Genomic DNA, 17,741 nt, shown 5'->3' with positions numbered 1-17,741 from the left:
CACATGCGACCACCCAAGTGTAAGTCCTCCTTAGTAAGTTACTTCTTAGTAAGTTACTCCTAAGTAAGGCCCTCCATCCAGTTACTGTTCTCATTTGTTATAAAATTTGCTTTCATATTATTGTTTATTGTTTTTCCTCATAATAACAACATATATGAACAAATAAAAGTGTTGTCGCTTTTACTTCATGTTTGTTAACAGAGACATCTTTAGCATGAATATTTTTCAAAGTATTTTAAATGGGTTAGTGTTTCATGATAACCTTTTAGTGTTGCCAACAGTAGGTGTTGAATGTGCGCCTCCGTTGTACCCCTAATAGCAAAACAAAAATTGTAAATTGATAACCTAAAATACATAGTCTATTAGAAGTGTTCATTAACACAACACCAAATTAAGACAAGCAACACTAACATTTATGTCAATAATAATAATCTTTATCAGTTTTTATTACCTTTTTCATTAAAATTGTAGACAGTAATAATAACATATATAATAATACGTCTAAATATTCTAGATTTACCTAAATAACGCTGGAATGTTAATCGCAGAATATCACGCACTAGCAGAAAAATAATGTAAAATACTTGATTGATTAGCTCAGCGATCAGTGATTCACAGGCTACCTTACCATGTGGTTACCTGGAGATGATTTCGGGTCTTAGCGTCCCCGCGGCCCGGTCCTCGACCAGGCCTCCTCGTTGCTGGACTAGTCAACCAAACTAACCTAACCACAGAGAGAATTAGGAATAATTTGATCGTGTTCTTCAACATTCGAAAAATTGTATTTCCATTACCATTCCGTCACGTAAAGACCATGAGTAAAATCATCAGTATACACAACTTACAATGCAATTATATAAATTAATTTATCAACCACGCAAAATAATTATTCATCGTTTTTAGATATCAGATAAATATTATTATTTCGTAAATAAAATCGCTACGGCTGTGCTTCGTTCAGAGACGAGAAAGCTCAGGTTTCCATCTCTGAAAATTTTCCCTTTCCCACGTGCAGACATTTTTCCTTCCCTTTGGGCAAGTATTGTTTCCCTGGACAAACAAACGTTTGTTTTTGTTTCTTTACCTTAAAAGGCAGCAAAAGGAACTGTTTCAAAAATGGATATAAAAAATATTATGGAAATGTTGCCTGGGATGGCGGTAAAGCCTTTCCCTTTCCCAGGCTTTCAATCGTTCAGAGTAAGTCTATATTTTTAATGTATTGGCTGGAGAAAGTCAATTGTAGTGAGAGTTTAGAGAATATTTTATTGGACAAGTAATTTGTTCTCATATTGGTCATTATCAAATTGTGTGGGCATTCAGAGTTTAGTTTTGCAGTAAAACCAACTTTCTCTCTTTGTCTGTCTGTCTGTCTGTCTGTCTGTCTGTCTGTCTGTCTGTCTGTCTGTCTGTCTGTCTGTCTATTTCTCTCACTTTCTCCCTGTCATTTTGTACCACAGCATGAAATAAACTGAAATTTATTAAATCTTTACTAAGTAAAGGCGACGTGAACCCCACAAAATGGTTTTATACAAATTTAATCACTTATTATTATGAGAATTATCAGTAGACTACCATAATTACGAGCTATCACAATGTATTATAGGAGATATACTCTGAATTTATAAGTCCCAAGACAATGTTACTTCCGTTCCTCGCCTCAATAATAAGTCGGTGTTGTTGGGAGTTACTTTCAGCCCTTTTATACAAGATATTACAAAGTATTATGCACCATTAAGAATATAAATCTCAAAAATATTTCGCAGCCATAGTCATTATGCGAAGTAAAAGAATATTACTACTAGATTTATGTTTGAAGTGGTACAGTTTCTTTTAACACTGCCTTTTTGCCTTTTTTCTTTGTCATTTACAGCTTGTCTCCCCCCCTCTCTCTCTCTCTCTCTTCGGTCTCCTTCATTTACTACTTGCCTCTCACCTCTCTCTCCTCAGTCTCCTTCATTAACATCTAGCCTCATTCCATCACTCATCAGGCTTCCTCATTTACGATTATACTGTGTAGCTTGCTGTAACTTCTTCATTGATGACTAAGCCGTTATAGTGTTCTCCGATATTTACACGTGTTCATCGTACTCCCTCATTTACAAGTGTCTTATTTTTTACACTGGTAAAAATACAGGACCAAATGACTTCTTCTGATTCCTGTTAGCTGGTTAGAGAACTTACGAATCCCCCATATGCTCATGTTAAGCTTTACCCGCTAGCTTTCCCTTGGAATACCAGCAGCCAATCGGGTAACAACCAGGAACCCAATTACTGCTGGGTGAACAGAGGCGAATAGTTATGGATTGATGCTTTGAGAATCCTCCCTGGCCAGGGTTCGAACCCAGATAAATAGCTCGCGAGGTGCGGGTTGAACGTGTTGACATTCTCCTCCCTCTCTCTCATAGATTCTTGTCCTTGTTTCAGTGTCCATCCCCCTCTCTCCCCCCTCTCTCATTTACGAGGATTTAGTCTAGTTAGTATTGTTCAGTCCTTCTCCCTCGATTACAGGATTGCTGGCTTCGGTTACAGGCCTTGTAACCCATCCCCCCCCCCTTTCCACCCTTATTTACAAGTCATTATTCGTGTTCTCTGGCGTTGTTCTCCCTCCCAATAACAGGTCCTCGCCCTTGTTCTTCTCTGTTGCTTCCCTTCCTGCGTGACTTACGACCAGTTTCTCCCTCCATTGTCTCTCTCTCTCCCTCCCTCCCTTGTCACTGCACTCTCATTTACTCCCATTTTCCATCTCCCTACTCTCATGAAGGGGTCGTGAGGCTCTCATTTACACGTGTCGCTCGCTTACTCCTTCCAAGTTATCACCTTATCTCTTCCTCCTCTTACTCCTCTTACGTTCTACTTTTTCTCCACCCCTCACTTCCTCCTGCATCTCCTTCCTGCCATTGTCCTCTTCTCTCGATTCTCCCCTTCTGTTTCCTTCCTCCACTTCCTTCCTCCCTTCCTGTTTTTAATTCATCTCCCTTCTTGCTTACACCTTTCTCTTTTAACCTTTGAACTATTACTCTCTTTGAAACGTTAACTATAGTAGAGATAATGACATGGCATCTTTTATTTCCTTTATTCTGTTTTATTAATGGTGATTTTTCTTGTTTTTATGCTATGCATTGTTTCTTACACGTTTATATGTATTTGTGGATGCCTAGTACACAACCCATTGTTAACCTGTTTGCATATTGATCTACTATTGAAGCTGTCTCTGTCTAGCTCCCTCCCTCTCTCTCTCTCTCTCTTTCTCTCTCTCTCTCTCTCCCTCTCTCTCTCTCTCTCTCTCTCTCTCTCTCTCTCTCTCTGTCTCTCTCTCTCTCTCTCTCTCTCTCTCTCTCTCTCTCTCTCTCTCTCTCTCTCTCTCTCTCTCTCTCTCTCTCTCTCTCTCTCTCTCTCTCTCTCTCTCATTCTCTCTCTCTCTCTCTCTCTCTCTCTCTCTATCTCTGTGTTCCCTCACAGCTTCTGCCTCCCTCACACACACACACACACACTCCTACATTTGCAAGTCTCTGAAGTAACACTCATTTTTTCCCTCATAGGATGATTACTCTTCAGGGAAACCAGGTTTGTGTCTATTCCACGGTGAATTTCCCCCCTCGTTTGCCTCCCGCTCTTGTTTAGAGACTTCTGAGGCGTCGAATTTCTTATATAAATGAAGAAATTCACAAGAGCCGTGACGAGGGTTCGAATAAACATATATATAATTATTATCTTTTACTTTATTTTGTTTTTGTATGCCTTCATTTTCTTACCCATCCCTCGTCTCGTTTGTTAGCATTTTGTCATACGTCCCTTGTACAATTTTTGTTGCGTTTGCAAAAAAAGATTTTGTAACATTTCTTCCTCACTGTCATCTTGAATGCACTGTTTGCAAAATATGTTTTATTCGTTATTTTTAGGTTATTTTGCCAAAAAAATGCAGTTATTTTTATTTGAATTATTATTTTTTGATATGAGTTTTTTCTCAGGGAACAGTGGCATGTACATGTAACGTTCAAGTGCGGTACATGAAGCGGTACAGGATGCGGTACAGGAGCATTGTACCGTCTGCTGTAATCCCAGACCTCGCAGAATTAATTGCCGACGGGAGAGCGCTCAGGACACAAGATATTGTTACAGATAGCAGTTGAGAGAGCCATTGTTAATTAATTGATGGCCCCGAGTACATTGTTTATTAATTTAATAGACGCAGAGATTTGTTAATAAATAATCGAGAGCGTGGGAGATTATTCTGTGTATGCTGCTTGACGGAGAGGATTTGTTGGAGTGACTGCCTTAAGACAATCCATTCACCTGGGGTCTAGGAGACTCGAACCGAGGACCCCATGTGTGTGAGGCCGAAGCTCTATCGATCGAGCTATTGAGTGGTCTTAATAAGGAAAGTTTGCTTTCTTTAATAATAAACAATGGAATGTTTATTTCCACGTAAGTGTTGTTGCCTTAAGTCAACTTGCTTTGGGTGTTAAGAGCTTCTCCAATATATATTAATCTGATGTATATTAACAGTGAATATTGATTTTTGTGTATAAATGGAGGCAGATCAAGTAAGCAGTTAAAATATTAACTGGAGGCGCTGGAAGTAAGCACTGCTTGTCATTAACCTCAAGAAAATAGCGGAATGTCAGTTAACTCATGTGAGGTTGTCCCTGTGTGTAATCAACCACAGTAACCATTGTACTGGTCCAACCAATGTACTGGTCCAACCAATGTACTGGTCCAAGCAATGCTTGAAACTTTTCATCGGATTTGTCTCTTATGCTACTTACTAACTTGTTCCTCACATCTGTTACACTTTTGTTCTAAACCAGTTTATTGTTTTTCTACTAAATCTAGCCTTTTCCAGTTAGAATTCACTAAAGCGAGTTCTCTTTCGATTTATTTTGGCTCTAATAGTTGGCACATTCTAATCTGGCCAATCAATTTGTATAATACTCAAAACCCAAGATGTAAGAAGATTACAAATTCTTGAAGCAATCCACATAAAAATAGATCAACCTTCCATGAGTACCCAAATTACGGAACTATTCACTCTACCCAACATGAGAGTAAGAACAAGACCAGAACGTCAAGATGCCAACATAGAAGACACTGCTCGACAAACAGCGCCCACCACACTTGATTAATCTTTGTGTGTACCGTATTTAGCCTTCTGATCCAAGCTACGGGCCCAGGCCAAAGTGTCTTACCACTGTGCCACTGGAATTAATTTACATGACCCAATACCGAATACCGTACTTGTACACTTTCCATCATAGACGACATATGGGAATTTTGAGAGTGTTCTTGCAATGCATACTCTCCATCCGGCTTCTTTACGTGTCGCTCAGTTAAGAACAAAGCCTCAAATAGGAGATGCAATATCTGACAACCAGACAGATGTTACCTCTGCACCAAAATAGCAATTCCTACGTTCCACCAACCCAAAATGTGCAAAATTGTTGAATGAACTTTGGCAACCAAACCACACTGTCACTTCATCAATTCGAGAATCATGTAGAGGTGTAGTTAAGAGCACAAAATATTACTAAATAAAAATATAGAATCTTCCGAATTACTACTGATATCTATCCAGAAAAAATGAGCTGCCAGCTTGCAAACTTCAAAATAAACTGTAATGAGGTAGAAAAAATAATTATTCGAGTATAAATCATGAATACTTCATATTACAAAATATAGGTACTGAAATAATGAAATGACATTGTGCGCGCATGAATAAAAACAGATTTATTCCGTGTCATATATTTAATTTATATTTATTAATAAAAATACATGCACAACTCTTATAATTTTTCATTTTAAATTCAGTCATTAATGAAAAAATCAGCTTTTTTTTTATTAATATATTATATGCTAATAAATTTTGTATTGATGTCCACCAGGAACACGCAAAGGAATAAATTGCTTACATGAAAGCACTATCAAGTCCGCTTGAGAGCTCTGCTGACTGAGATTGTGGTCAAGTTCCGCGTTAGATATTGCCAAAATTGCTTCTCAAATGGAGTGTTAACTCAAGATGAAAATAGTGGGATAGATATTATAGCACTTATTATCTTATAGCACTTATATAGCTATCTATATAGCACTTAATATCTTAGAGGTATTATAGCAATATTATAGGGGCCAGCCGGCCGAGCGGACAGCACGCTGTGCACGTGATCTTGTGGTCCCGGGTTCGAACCCGGGCTCCGGCGAGAAACGATGGGCAGAGTTTCTTTCACCATGATGCTCCTGTTACCTAGCAGTAAATAGGTACCTGGGAGTTAGTCAGCAGTCACGGGCTGCTTCCTGGGGTTGGAGGCCTGGTCAAGGACCGGGCAGCGGGGACACTAAAAAGCCCCGAAATCAACTCACGATAACCTCAAGATAACTACTGCTTAACAGTGGAAGAGATACTATAGCACTGTTACTTCATAGTGGGAGGAATACTATACCACTGATATATCATGCACACTGATATACGGTTTGCATATATATATATTCAACGTCATGGTATGTTGGTTTATATGAGCTCTACTGGTTTATATGAGCTCTACTGGTTTATATGAGCTCTACTGGTTTATATGAGCTCTACTGGTTTATATGAGCTCTACTGGTTTATATGAGCTCTACTGGTTTATCTGGTTTATATGAGCTCTACTGGTTTATATGAGCTCTACTGGTTTATCTGGTTTATATGAGCTCTACTGGTTTATATGAGCTCTACTGGTTTATATGAGCTCTACTGGTTTATCTAGGTTATATAAGCTCTACTGCCAATTGTCTCATCGTCCTAATTTTGATATAGTTTCTTTACAGATGAAAAGTCACAATAACGTGGCTGAAAAATTGTCTCTTTACAATATATCATCGTTCTAATTCTTAGTTAAAGGTCCCTCATTTTATGCCTAATTTTTGTTATTTAGATTGCTGTACGCCTGTTAAGTTTAGTCAGCATGAAATTATTGAAATAAGTTGTTATCAATTAGGTTTCAGAGTCTGATAATGACAATGTCCACTTGTTATGCTGTTATTGAGACTTATTAATGTACAAGAGTTTTTACGTAAACTTTTCCAATGTTAAATATACCACCATCTATGAATAAAGTTTTGTATTTGATCAGGTCAATTTGGAAGGTGAACTGGGAACCATGAGGTAAGTTTAGAAAGATCATTTTGTTACCACCGTTCATTTATTTGTGTTCCTGTTCGGAGTGCAAGATTGTTTATGTTGCTGTTGCAAGTGCTTATCAAACAGCATCGCTAATTATACTGTCCAGAAAAGTAGTATTAAAACGATAATTTTGGATTAGCTGTTGAGGCACTGCAACTATTTGCGTTACAGTTGGCACTGTACCGCAGTTGTGTTGTAGTCGACGGTAGCACTTGCAATGGTGTAGCTGTACCACAAGCTGTACTACAGTTAGACATCTCATTCTCTCACAACAACGGTATAGCCGAGCGAGCACCAGTTGTACTACTGTTGTACATATTCTCCCACAACAACGGTATAGCTGAGCGAGCACCAGTTGTACTACTGTTGTACATATTCTCCCACAACAACGGTATAGACGAGCGAGCACCAGTTGTACTACTGTTGTACATATTCTCCCACAACAACGGTATAGCTGAGCGACCACCAGTTGTACTACTGTTGTACATTTTCTCCCACAACAACGGTATAGCTGAGCGACCACCAGTTGTACTACTGTTGTACATATTCTCCCACAACAACGGTATAGCTGAGCGAGCACCAGTTGTACTACTGTTGTTCATATTTTCCCACAACAACGGTATAGCCGAGCGACCACCAGTTGTACTACTGTTGTACATATTCTCCCACAACAACGGTATAGCTGAGCGACCACCAGTTGTACTACTGTTGTACATATTCTCCCACAACAACGGTATAGCCGAGCGACCACCAGTTGTACTACTGTTGTACATATTCTCCCACAACAACGGTATAGCTGAGCGAGCACCAGTTGTACTAGTGTTGTACATATTCTCCCACAACAACGTACAGCTGTAGCACAATCTGTACCGCTGCTGTACACCACCTCCCTCTCCCACAACATGAGTGCTCCGGACTATAGCTATACCGCGCCCATAAAGCCAACGACCCGCGCTAACCAACTGTTTATCGTCAGCTGGCAATTTCACTTTAGAGAACACTTTTGCAGGTTTCCCAGACATTTGTGGAGGAATAACTTAGTTCTGAGTGTGTGTGTGTGTGTGTGTGTGAGTGTGTGTGTGTGTGTGTGTGTGTGTGTGCGTGTGTGTGTGTGTGTGTGTGTGTGTGTGTGTGTGTGTGTGTGTGTGTGTGTGTGTGTGTGTGTGTGTGTGTGTGTGTGTTTGTGTATGCATGTGTGTGTGTTTGTACCTACTTGTGCTAACTGGAATCTGTCAGTGGTGAGAGATATCTAACTCTAGGTTATGATGATAACAGGAACTCGAGACAGGATAACAAAAGCACGGGACACTGGGTACGATAAAAGACTAGAAGATGATATAACATCAATTCTTGGCAATGAAGCATATCAATAACATATTTTCATGACGTACGTGAGACCAGCCTTGAAATCTGCAGCCTCTATGCGAAACCAACACCTCAAAAAAGCACATAGGGTAACTTGAAAAGTTGCAAATGATTGTAGTGAGGTTCGAAGAAAGATTGAAAAGCATATAATGGGCCTAACGATGCAAGAAGATGAATGAGACACTTGAAGTTTCAATAGCATAAAATACCTGGATGAAAACCAGGGCGAGGAAGTATTTTTTATAATGTATGAGCTGTAGGAAGTGTCGATTGAACTAGAGGTGAAAACCGTAGAACCCCAATCTTATCTTTATTTCCAAACTTCGATATAAAATTAAACAATTCGGCAGGAGTCGAAATTATACGACCGAAGGCTGGAACACACACCCACCCACACTCACACACGCACACACACACACACACACACACACACACACACACACACACACACACACACACACACACACACACACACACACACACACACACACACACACACACACATTATAAATATTTTAGAAATCGTTAGCCGATGAAAAGTTGATTAATACGACTCTTTGACTTAATGCTGCACGTTATAGCCATAGTCTGGAGCACCCATATTCAGTTACAGAATCTGGAAACGGATATCACTAAAGACTTCAACACGACGAACATGTGATTCAACTCGGACGTAAAAATGTTCTCTTTCGACGAACACTTCGGCTGTTCCAGGAAGACTCGTTGCCGGAATTCATTACTACGAGAGGGTGGGCGTCCCAGGCGACTGAGTGAAAAGTCCACTGTTTATTGATGGAACTTCGACTCGTCACCGTGCTGCTGCTGTTACTTCCCCAAGGTACCTGATCCTCTTCACTTTCTGATTTTACTAAACTTCATTTCTCGCGTTTACAAAACACTAGATGAGCCACTTCCCAGGTGCAGATCGAAACACCATGTTCAGGTACTGCAGAAAAGATGTTACAGATATAGTTAAATAGATGAAAATCTCTATCTTTAGGTATTGCAATATCTGATCTTTAGGAGATTTATCTCTGTGGTGACTGAAAACGTATAAATTTGACTGCGTTCAGATGTTGATATCTTTAGGCAGCATCTCAGGCACGCGTGCCCTTACTAACGCAAGTTGTGTGCCAAATAACGCAAGTGGTTCGCCCACTAATACAAGTGTTGCAACTAATACGGAACTCTACATCAATTTACAAAGCACCTTCATAAAGTCCTTTTAACTTACACTTTGGTTTGGTGTTGACCTTAAAGCTCATCAACCAACGGTGGGTTAATGAGGCCACTACAGGTTTAATAATCCGCCGGCATGTATACACCTGGCCTGAATAAATTAGTCATAAAGGAAACTCAGTGTATATACATATATGGAATACATCCCTCGGTATGTATAATAATCTCTTCCTACCTGCAGTCCTTGTGGAGCTATCTACCAGAATACTGAGAACATAATTGTAAATGTAAATACGTGACCGGGAGAAACAAACTCGGGTGTACAAGAGCTTGGAACATGATACATTTGAAATAATAAAAAAGTAATTATTCCTCACATTCAGAGTCCTCGACGTTTCACTCAATGTAGTTTTCATTATATAAATTTATCTCTAGTAATTTCTCGGACACCGTTGACCTTCAAGCTATTTATACACAACTCATAATAGAGCGTCGCATTTTGACGTATATAACCTAAGGCTAACAATTATACTAGAAAATGATAGCGGCTCGCGAAAATGACATACTGTCCCGTTTTCTGTTTTGGATCCTCTGGTAGGTCAGGATAAGGACACTTTAGTTCGACAGTTTTTTGACGTTGGGAAACTTTAGAAGGACGGGCTGTTATATGACACGAGGAAGATCAGTTCAGTTAACACAATCTATTAGACTGTGCCAGTTAACTCTAATAGTCGATTCGTACAGCCCTTCCCCCCCCCCCCCCTCCCCCTTTTCACGTCTCTGACACAGACTAATAGACGATTCGTTCCATTCACCTCTGTCATAATGTAATAGACGATTCTGACACTAATGCATGACCCAACGATTCTACCTCTTGTGACCCTCCCCCCCCCCCATCCAGGTACTTGTCCCACCAGTTCCTAGGGTGGGACAAGTCCCTTCCCGACCAAACACACACCCCCTCCACCTACTCACCTTCCTACATTCACCTGGACCTCAAGGACAAGACCGCCTGCCTTCACCACGCACGTATAAACCCAGCTGCCACACCTCCTTCACGTACTCTCTCACTCTGTGTCCTGGAAGCTGCATCTGCCTGCATCATGCGCTTCCTCGTAAGTATTGTAGTGGACACACACACATCTCCCATGCTGCTCGGGAGGAAGCAAGACTTTCCTAGCAATGGAGAATTTACGAAGCACGTAGAAGTGTAAAAACTACGCCGTGTGAGGATAAGATTGATGGAATGAACCTACAAGAAAGTTTTTTTTAAGAAAATTGAAATATAAAGTGATTAACCTTATAGCCATTGATGAAAAGTTATTGTGCTAAAGAATATAATATTTAATATTCAAAGGATATAGGATATATATATATATATATATATATATATATATATATATATATATATATATATATATATATATATATATATATATATATATATATATGCGGAAAATCCACAGAGAAATGGGAAAGAGAGATGAACGTTTCGGCCGATCTAGTAGTAGTCAGTATATATACGTATATATATCTAGATATATATAGTAGTAGTATATATAAGAGCAGAGAAGAGTTGGAATAAAGCCGTGTTACTTAAATTTCCTTTACTGAGCTGGTAAACATTTCATATATATGATTAACAAGAGATGTTCCAGGACAGAGCCCCGAGGCACTCCAAGTGCAACTGACCTTTCACCATTAACCTGTGTGCTAACCATGACCTATGTGACCTGTGTGCTAACCATGACCTCCTACAGTATAGAGGTCAACACCGATAATGGGTACTTTTACCTGCCTTGTCAAGCTAAGATGTGGAATAGAACCAAAAATGATGACGATATTTTAGGCCTATAATGTCGTCACGTGAGCCGCTCTCTGATGCTCCAGGCAGCCTGAACAACACCCACAGGCAAATGTGACTGGACTATGGATTACCTGTGTTATAAATCTTAGATTACTGCTCAACAAATTGTAACGAATATGCTGGTTTGCAATGTAGTGAGTAGGGTGTATTGGAAGAGAGTAGTAAGGTGTACTGGAAGAGAGTAGTAAGGTGTACTGGAAGAGAGTAGTAAGGTGTACTGGAAGAGAGTAGTAAGGTGTACTGGAAGAGTATAGCAAGTAAGGTGTACTGGAAGAGAGTAGTAAGGTGTACTGGAAGAGTGTAGTAGGGTGTACTGGAAGAGAGTAGTAAGGTGTACTGGAAGAGTGTATAGCGAGTAAGGTGTACTGGAAGAGAGTAGTAAGTTGTACTGGAAGAGAGTAGTAAGATGTACTGGAAGAGTGTATAGCGAGTAAGGTGTACTGGCATAAGTATTATAATGGAAGTAATATTTTCCAGGTGTTGTTGAGTGTGGTGGTGGCCTCGACCGTGGGTCAGGGATTTCTCCGCGACACCCCGGAGGTTGAAGCGGCGCGCAACGCCTTCGTCAGGGAGTACAACCGCATAGCGCTGCTGTCAGCACAATCGCAGGACACCGGAAACTTCAACGAGGAGCCCCCCCGTCGCCTGAGAGCTAACTCCGGTCGTCAGCGACAAGCGCAACCCCGCCGTCAGCCGCAAGTGGAACCCCAGGTGGAACCCCTAGTGGAACCACAAGTGGAACCACAAGTGGAACCCCGTCGTCAGCCCCAAACCTTCGCTGCTCGACCAACCTACACACCTGCCGCCGACGCCTTCTCCTACTCGGTCAACTTAGGCACGAACCAGCAGTTCCATCCAGGTCCACGAACGTTCCCTGCGGCACCCACTTTCAATGCGGCACGAACATTCCCTGCGGCACGCACCTTCTCTTCCATACCCACCATTCCTGCGGCATCCGCATTCCCTGCCCCTCAGCCCGTCACGCACCGCTTTGCCCCTGCCCCTGTGGCTCGGTGGACGGGACCGCAAGCGGACACCATACCCGCAGGCGTCGGAGGAGGCGTGACGGACACCAAGGATGTTGCCGCAGCCAAGGCCGCCCACTTACAGGCCGTGGCTGCCGCCCTCGGTTACCACGAGAGAAACTTTGCGGCGTGAGGAGCGCAGAAACGCCTGCGTGGTCACTTGCAGGAGAGGCCGAGCGCAGTCACCTGCAGGAGAGACCCAGCGCAGTCACCTGCAGGAGAGGCCGAGCGCAGTCATCTGCCGGAGAGACCCAGCGCAGTCACCTGCAGGAGAGGCGCAGCGCAGTCACTTGCAGGAGAGGCCCAGCGCAGTCATCTGCAGGAGAGACCCAGCGCAGTCACCTGCAGGAGAGGCGCAGCGCAGTCACTTGCAGGAGAGGCCCAGCGCAGTCACCTGCAGGAGAGGCGCAGTACAGTTCCTTTCAAAGTACCAAAACTGTGTATACTCTTGAGAGACGTTTCCGTGTATATAATACATAATAGTACACTCGGTAACCCTTGAGAAACTTCTGTATTTGTCTTAATTACATTACAATACACATTGCAGACTTTTATAGAAATAAATATTTTGTAAATTTCCTGAATTAGATTTTTTGTCCTTTTATTTTTAATTTTACATGAAATGTTTCAGCGGAAAGTAAAAGTCTGTTCAGAAATTACAGCAAAAATGAAGAATAATAAAATAGCTATCATAGTATTGAGTATGAGTATATGAGTGAGTACAGTTAATACAGTGAGTATATGAGTGAGTAAGTTAATACAATGAAAATTAATAGGAACGTACGAGGAAAATTAAGTGTGTATTGGGGTCAGTTCACTCTCAATCTCCTTAATAATGTGTACTGGTGTCGCCCTTCACAGCTGACCTAGACGCGAGCTGTTCACGAGCTTCCTCTTCCAGCCTCTCCCCATCACCTTTCCCGTTATCTCATCTTGCATTCCACTCATTTTCAATCCTCCTTTCCTTATCTCTCCCTTCCATTCGCCCTGGCCCCTCGTATCGATTTCATGTCGTGTCTGTTCCACGCTATGTCTTTCACTTCTCTCTGTCACTTTATCTCTACTCTTTATCCTTCTCTCCTCTTCTAATTGAGCACCATTCCTCTCCCCCGTCCCATCCCAAATCCTTATCCTGACCACATCCAAGTGCTGTGTCTTAATGGTTTGGCGTTTTTTCCTCCTGATAATTCCCTCCCTCTCTGTTTCTACCTCGTAGACAGGGTGAGGTAACTCAGTATACCAGAATCCCTCAGAGACTAACATCTATACTTTATCGTCAACTTAGACAAAGGAAGCCAGCAAATTGTTCTAGGCAGCAGGATATTTACACTATTTCTCGGCACGCTCATAACATCTAGTTCTATTTACTAAAGTAATACTTTAGTAAAGAGTTGGTAAATCATTCATTCATCACAATTATTGACATTTACGCTGTTGTGACGAGTCATAACACACTTAGAATGACTCCCGAATGGTACCATTGAGTAACTCTTAGAGACGTGGGTCATTTAATAAACAGGAGTTCTTCGGTCCCTTTATACAGCGAAGAGGGCCGAGTGATAGCGAATGCTCTGTGCTTCGTTGTATTCGACTAATCTACACAAACTCGTAGCGTTAATTTGACAGATGTGGAGTAAGTTTGGCGGGAGATACAATGTATAGGTCCAGGTGGCACGATTCCAGAAAAGGCCAGTTTCACTGGCTTCGTACGTCACACTCCAGTTTGTATTGCGGTCCAGGAAACGACCCAGTTGGCGCGAGGGAATGAGTGCTTGTGTTCATGATTTCCCAGAGTGCTCACGGCCGCAAATGAAGCGCACGAGTCCAGGTATAAAGCTATCCAGGTGTGACGGAGCGACGGTGGACTCGCTGTGCATCATGGTAGACCCTCTGTGTCCCTACAGACTCCTGGCGAGGATGATGCACTGGCAAGCCTAAGCTGCAGCTTCAAAGTTGCTTAACTCCACACACACACTCCCGTCGCCTGCACGTCTGTCTCACTCACACACACGCACGGTCACCTCAACCCCCGGACGCACACACACACACACACACACACACACACACACACACACACACACACACACACACACACACACACACACACACACACACACACACACACACACACACAACCCTCAACCCCCAGATGCACACACACACATGGACACTGCCTCCCTCACCTTCACACTCACACTACTCCCTCACTCATCAATACAAACTCGCCCATACACACTGAACCCCCCCAACGGCCTCATTCACACAGCCCCTCCCCATATAACTGCATATCACAGAACACTCCTTCCTGCCCTGCCATTGCATCATTGCTTATTGTCCTCCTTGCTCTTCTTTCGTAATACCGCTGTACCGTAAGCTCAACACATAAGTCCGAGGCGAGTTATGTGCACGATGTTATTAATACTTTAACTTTGATATTAATAATATGTTTCGAAAATGTGAATGAAATCTGCGTGTCTGTTGTTTCATAGTGTTACTGGAGGCTGTGACCGTGATCGTTTGGTCCTAACGATTGTATTATATATACCAACATGTATAGTCTCATCTAAAATACGCAACGTTATGTAACGTAATGAGGCCAAAGGTTGGTAACCAAACATAACAGTTCAATCATCTTGTGAATGAATCGTTACTGAAACAAAACAGCATTGAACACAATATATGGACGCACGCATTCTTGTTGATAACTGTACTTGGAGTTTACCGCTGGTTCAGAACAGCCAAACTATCAAAAATATGTGTCGACACAGAGTAATAATTATAATAATATATGAATAAGTATAATAACTTAAAGCATAAAACATAGAGACATGAAAAATTAAGGCGGGGGGTTAACTGTATTTTTTAAGCCTGCTATAAATAATATTCAGATGGGGATAAACTTGACAAAATTCTTTGTTCTCGTTACTTCACGCTTGCCTGGTTTTGTTGTGCATGGAAACAACGATTCTAATAACAAAACAATAGCACAAACAAGGACAGACTGAAAGTGAGAGGAGAGACAGAGCAATAAAAACCTGGAACACGGAAGAACAAGTACAACATGGACCAAAACAAATAAAAACGAGTTGTTAAATTGCCAAAAAAAAAAAAAAAAAACATTCACCGCTACGTGGACCTTGAGAAGGAACCATTAATAAATTTTAAGTATTTTATGAATGTTTTCATGAACAATTAAACATTAGACATAACATTTAACATAATATAATTAAAAAAAATAATTTAACATAATTTAGCTAAACAAATGAACAAATAAGTGAAAGTAGATAAGATGTCTATCAAATTAATTTATTTACTAATATTACCAAAATACACATGGACAATTTCCTTAATAATCAAATGAACAAACGAACAACCCTGTCGTAAAATTTACTTTCCCTTTTCTCATGAACAAATTACTAAGTTAACGCCACATTCAATTAACTTTCTGAGATATTCAAACATGTAGTGAAGTTATGGAGTAACGAACAAGCGAACCCCTACTCCATAATGCTTCCAAAAATGTTGTTATAGTTAGCTATTGAACAGGTGTTTTATTTAAAATTATTATGTTGACAGTGAACATTATCAGTCACAACTGATGACGATCGAACTTGAATTGGTTTCTTGAGTTGTTGTGCCAATGCTTGGAAGATTCTGGCCCAAGATGGTCTCTCTATTAAAAAATAGGTTTGTTATCAAATATAAATTAATATTATTATATATTAAAATTTTATGCACAGTTAGTCGTAGGTTAGGTATTGGAAGTACGCGGGGGGGGGGGGGGAGGTAGGGAGCGTTTACAGCGTCGCGATTCAAACAAGGTCGTCAGCGATGGTCTGTTCGAGAACTGTTCGAACATCAGTTGTGACTCGTGTATAAACCATTTTTCATACATAAACAAGGTTTTTGGTGACTGGATTAACAAGCAATTGGCCTTGTTGATGAGGACGGGCTGACCCACAACAGGGTGTGTAATATTTCATTCATTTGCATCGTCAAAGATTCGAACTCAGTCGATCTCGTAATTTTTTGGTGCGAGTTGGAAATTGAGACGATCCAAGTGAAAAAATATTGTTTTTTTGCTAACGTTACGGAGTGACAATCTCCATTTTCATTACAAAAATATCAAGAAGTTAGCCGGTATATAGATGAGATGTTATACGATATACACAAAATTATATAAAAATCAACAGGAACTAAAATAGGTAAACAAACCATGGGGACGAATTATTTTACCGAGGCTTCATTTGAATAATGAACAACGCCTCCAAGATGATAAAGTCAAGTGTGTGATGGGTGGAAGTTAATAGACCTTAGTCCTCGTGAGTGAGTGGGTGGTGGGCCGCGCAGACATGATCCCGGACAGAGATAAAGTTATTTTAAGAAACAATCAGTAAGGTTTTACCTACCCAAGTGTTTGAAGATCTGTGATTATGATGTAGTGATGTGTTTCCCACGTGTTGAGAACGGCAGCTCCAACTCTGAACAACTACACGTGACCAGACACAAGTTCACGACGCTAAAGATCAATCTTAGCAAAACAGGTAAGCGAAAGTTAATTTTTATACTGTTTTTGGTGACTAATATTCCAATATATTTCGATTGGCTGCTGGATTAACGAACATTTAGTCAATGTTCCAAGAAGTGTCTGTAAACCATCAGTTAAGTATTGCGTTTGTCGAAGCGGTTTTCATAACTCGGATTTAATCTTCAGTTTCACTGAAACACTGTCGATATTTACACTATCAAATGTTATAAACATTTCGTGGAATATTATGAATATCGAGTAATAATTAAAAAAAATTGGTGTTAAAAGGCTAATTTATTATGTTTTTGAAAGCATTATATTTATGACATCAAATCCTGGTGCATAGGCAATCTGTGCATGCACCAGGGTTTATGAAAAACTAGTCCCAAATTTCACTACGAGTGTTTCCGGGAATTGGTTAGTCCTGGAGCTCTGCCCCAAGACCGACCAATCCAGTGCACTCCAAGGGATAAATTTTGGTAATGCAAGTTCGAACCCTTTTTCGAGGGTTCGAGGGTTTTTCGAGAGATTTATGGTTATATATATATATATATATATATATATATATATATATATATATATATATATATGTCGTACCTAGTAGCCAGAACTCACTTCTCAGCCTAC

The 17,741-nt window shown here is 40.8% G+C and overlaps 2 protein-coding genes across 2 annotated transcripts in view; both read left to right on the top strand.

Annotated features, from left to right (window-relative positions):
* Positions 1 to 10,698: 10,698 nt before the first annotated feature.
* Positions 10,699 to 13,166, top strand: LOC123760828 (guanine nucleotide-binding protein G(s) subunit alpha isoforms XLas). Its single transcript, XM_045746612.2, has 2 exons — positions 10,699 to 10,809; positions 12,039 to 13,166. The coding sequence occupies exons 1-2, from the start codon at positions 10,798 to 10,800 to the stop codon at positions 12,717 to 12,719; spliced, it is 693 nt and encodes a 230-aa protein (XP_045602568.1). The 5' UTR covers positions 10,699 to 10,797; the 3' UTR covers positions 12,720 to 13,166.
* A 3,949-nt stretch (positions 13,167 to 17,115) lies between these two features.
* Positions 17,116 to 17,741, top strand: part of LOC123748238 (uncharacterized) — a 121,943-nt gene continuing 121,317 nt past the window's right edge. The window contains exon 1 of the mRNA XM_069328228.1: positions 17,116 to 17,130. The gene's annotated coding sequence lies outside the window, so the exon portion shown is untranslated. The remainder of the gene's footprint in view (positions 17,131 to 17,741) is intronic.

The sequence above is a fragment of the Procambarus clarkii genome, chromosome 21 (genome assembly GCF_040958095.1).
Source record: "Procambarus clarkii isolate CNS0578487 chromosome 21, FALCON_Pclarkii_2.0, whole genome shotgun sequence".
Taxonomy (NCBI): Eukaryota; Metazoa; Arthropoda; class Malacostraca; order Decapoda; family Cambaridae; genus Procambarus; species Procambarus clarkii.
The sequence above is the reverse complement of the archived record's forward strand: the minus strand, read 5'-3'. Positions and strand labels throughout refer to the sequence as shown.